General features: G+C 46.8%; 2 protein-coding genes across 2 annotated transcripts; both read right to left on the bottom strand.

The window, feature by feature from the left end:
• Positions 1 to 15: 15 nt before the first annotated feature.
• On the bottom strand, positions 16 to 1,152 carry PPTG_15444 (hypothetical protein; the record flags this gene model as incomplete). Its single annotated transcript, XM_008913653.1, has 1 exon — positions 16 to 1,152. A coding segment is annotated over one exon (1,137 nt), but the record flags the coding sequence as incomplete, so codon positions are not given.
• An 88-nt stretch (positions 1,153 to 1,240) lies between these two features.
• PPTG_23869 (hypothetical protein) lies at positions 1,241 to 1,713 on the bottom strand (the record flags this gene model as incomplete). Its single annotated transcript, XM_008913652.1, has 3 exons — positions 1,241 to 1,342; positions 1,504 to 1,589; positions 1,710 to 1,713. 3 exons carry the CDS (start codon positions 1,711 to 1,713, stop codon positions 1,241 to 1,243), a joined length of 192 nt encoding a protein of 63 aa, XP_008911900.1.
• Positions 1,714 to 2,024: the final 311 nt, after the last annotated feature.

The following is a 2,024-nucleotide window of genomic DNA, read 5'->3' as shown; positions in this document are numbered from 1 at the left end:
ACCGATCACTGTACCGGCAATAGAAGGCGGAGTTTGGATCATGAAGAATGGAACCTCGAGCTTCAACCACGCGAAGCGAAATAGATCCTTGTCACCCCACGCAAGTCGCTGAAGCTGAAAGTAATTGGGTCGATGGAATGCATAGAATGATACGAGGTGGAGTGGTGCTGCGTGTCGACGACGATCGATGAGAATCTGACCGCTTTCTTGTTCGAACATATCGACAAAAGGCATGTCCAATAATTGCCAGACGAGGGATTCCGAGTTGATATAGAACATCGTGTTCTGTGGATGCCAATAATCGGGCCAAAAGATGGCGCCCATTTTCACAAACTCGGGTGTTTCGAATAGAGAAGTTGGATCTCTCACTGGGGCGTTGTCGGCGTCCAGAAACAGCACTTGTTCGAAATTGCTGTGATAAATCGCGTATATCTTTGCCTCAAACCGAATGGGTCTGCCGTTCGTATTGATCTCACGAAGTGTCAAGTTGCCAGTAGTTGTGTTTTCATTTAGTGTCTGCAGCGGTTTAAGTGACCCCGGGGTTTTCCGCATTTCGTCGGGAGAAAACCAGATCTCGATTGGTAGTTCACAACCCAACACGTCGCGAAGCAGTCGGATTGTGGAATAAGCGCTAGCTACCAACGCAGGATACACTACCATAACAATGCCTCGACTGGGAGTTTGCAAGTCTGCTCTCAGATTGGGTAAAGCGAAACGAGGCTTTTTAGTCTGAGCTATAACAAGCTGGGCTTCCACACGGAAGTTGGCAAACCCTGGAGCGTCCGAGCATCGAAATACGGCACCACCCTTCGTGTTTGCACAAGAACGCTTCATGACGCGGAACCTTTCCCTGGTATCGATGTCTTCGACTTCACAGTAGCCTGATGTCTTCTTTGGAATCGAGATACTGCAACCTAAATCACCTTGAGAGTTGCGTAGGCCGTCTGGGCTACATCCCTTCGTTGCTCTCCATCCAAGACATTTGAATCGACGTTTCTTCGTTTCACTCGATGGCAGATCTATTATCTTGCGTTGAGAAAACTGCTCGTGGGTCGCTGTCAGCTTCGTCGAGGCGTTTATTCCCGCATTTCTAAAGCTCTGGTTAGCAGATGTATCGATGACCACGTGAGACCTGAAGAAACGCTCCGCCATGGTGTTATTGGTCGTCCAAAACATTATCAAGCACCATATTACAGTGCTCGATATCAAAATGCCAAGCAGCACGCTCATGTATCGCCGCTCAGACACCGCAGTTAAAGGCGTCGGAGTCTTTCTTGCGCTTCGGCTGTCCTTCCCGGTCATGACTTCGGTGATGAGATTTTGAATCTGGCTCAGAACCTGGCTACAACGGTGACAGGATTTGGATTTGTTAAGTTCAAGCCTGTTTCCACTCGGTACGATACCAAGTATTTAAAACACTGGTACCATTGCCTGTGTGTGGCTCAAGTTCACTGGTCATCGTCTCGTGTTTACAAATGTACGTGTTCTAATAATGCCAGGTACATTGGCACGGCGATGTGCACGATCCCCCATCTCTGAGATGCTCTTAAGCGCAGCCTCAGGCTGGGCCTCGTGCAATATATACGCTGCTGTTTGAGCCTCAAAATTTCAGACAGATGTGGAAGGCGCAACTAGTAACAAACGAAGTACTTAGAGTATTACGCTATAAAGCAGCGCAAGCGTACTACATTTATAAACAGTTTTCTTACCCATTTCTCTGTGGTATAGGTTTGGGGAGTCTATATTTGATAAACTGAAATCTGTGACGGGCGTCCGCTGCGCTCAAATTTAATTATATTCCTTCTCAGTCTTACTTCTGAACCAATTCCATATTTTAACAAAACGATTAAATTATGGATTGCTTCCATCTTGGTCGATTTGTGTGCCTGTTTAAGACGGGAAAAGCTAATTCAATCAAAGAAGGGGATATTGCCCTTACCGTTTATAATAGCTTGTCCCGGATACGAAGGCGTTTGGCAGTTTGCAGCTGAGCGCAAATCCAAAACACACGTGACATCATAATT

The sequence above is a fragment of the Phytophthora parasitica genome (assembly GCF_000247585.1).
Source record: "Phytophthora parasitica INRA-310 unplaced genomic scaffold supercont2.55, whole genome shotgun sequence".
Taxonomy (NCBI): Eukaryota; Oomycota; class Peronosporomycetes; order Peronosporales; family Peronosporaceae; genus Phytophthora; species Phytophthora nicotianae.
Note: the sequence above shows the minus strand (reverse complement) of the source record. Positions and strands in the feature narration are given on the sequence as shown.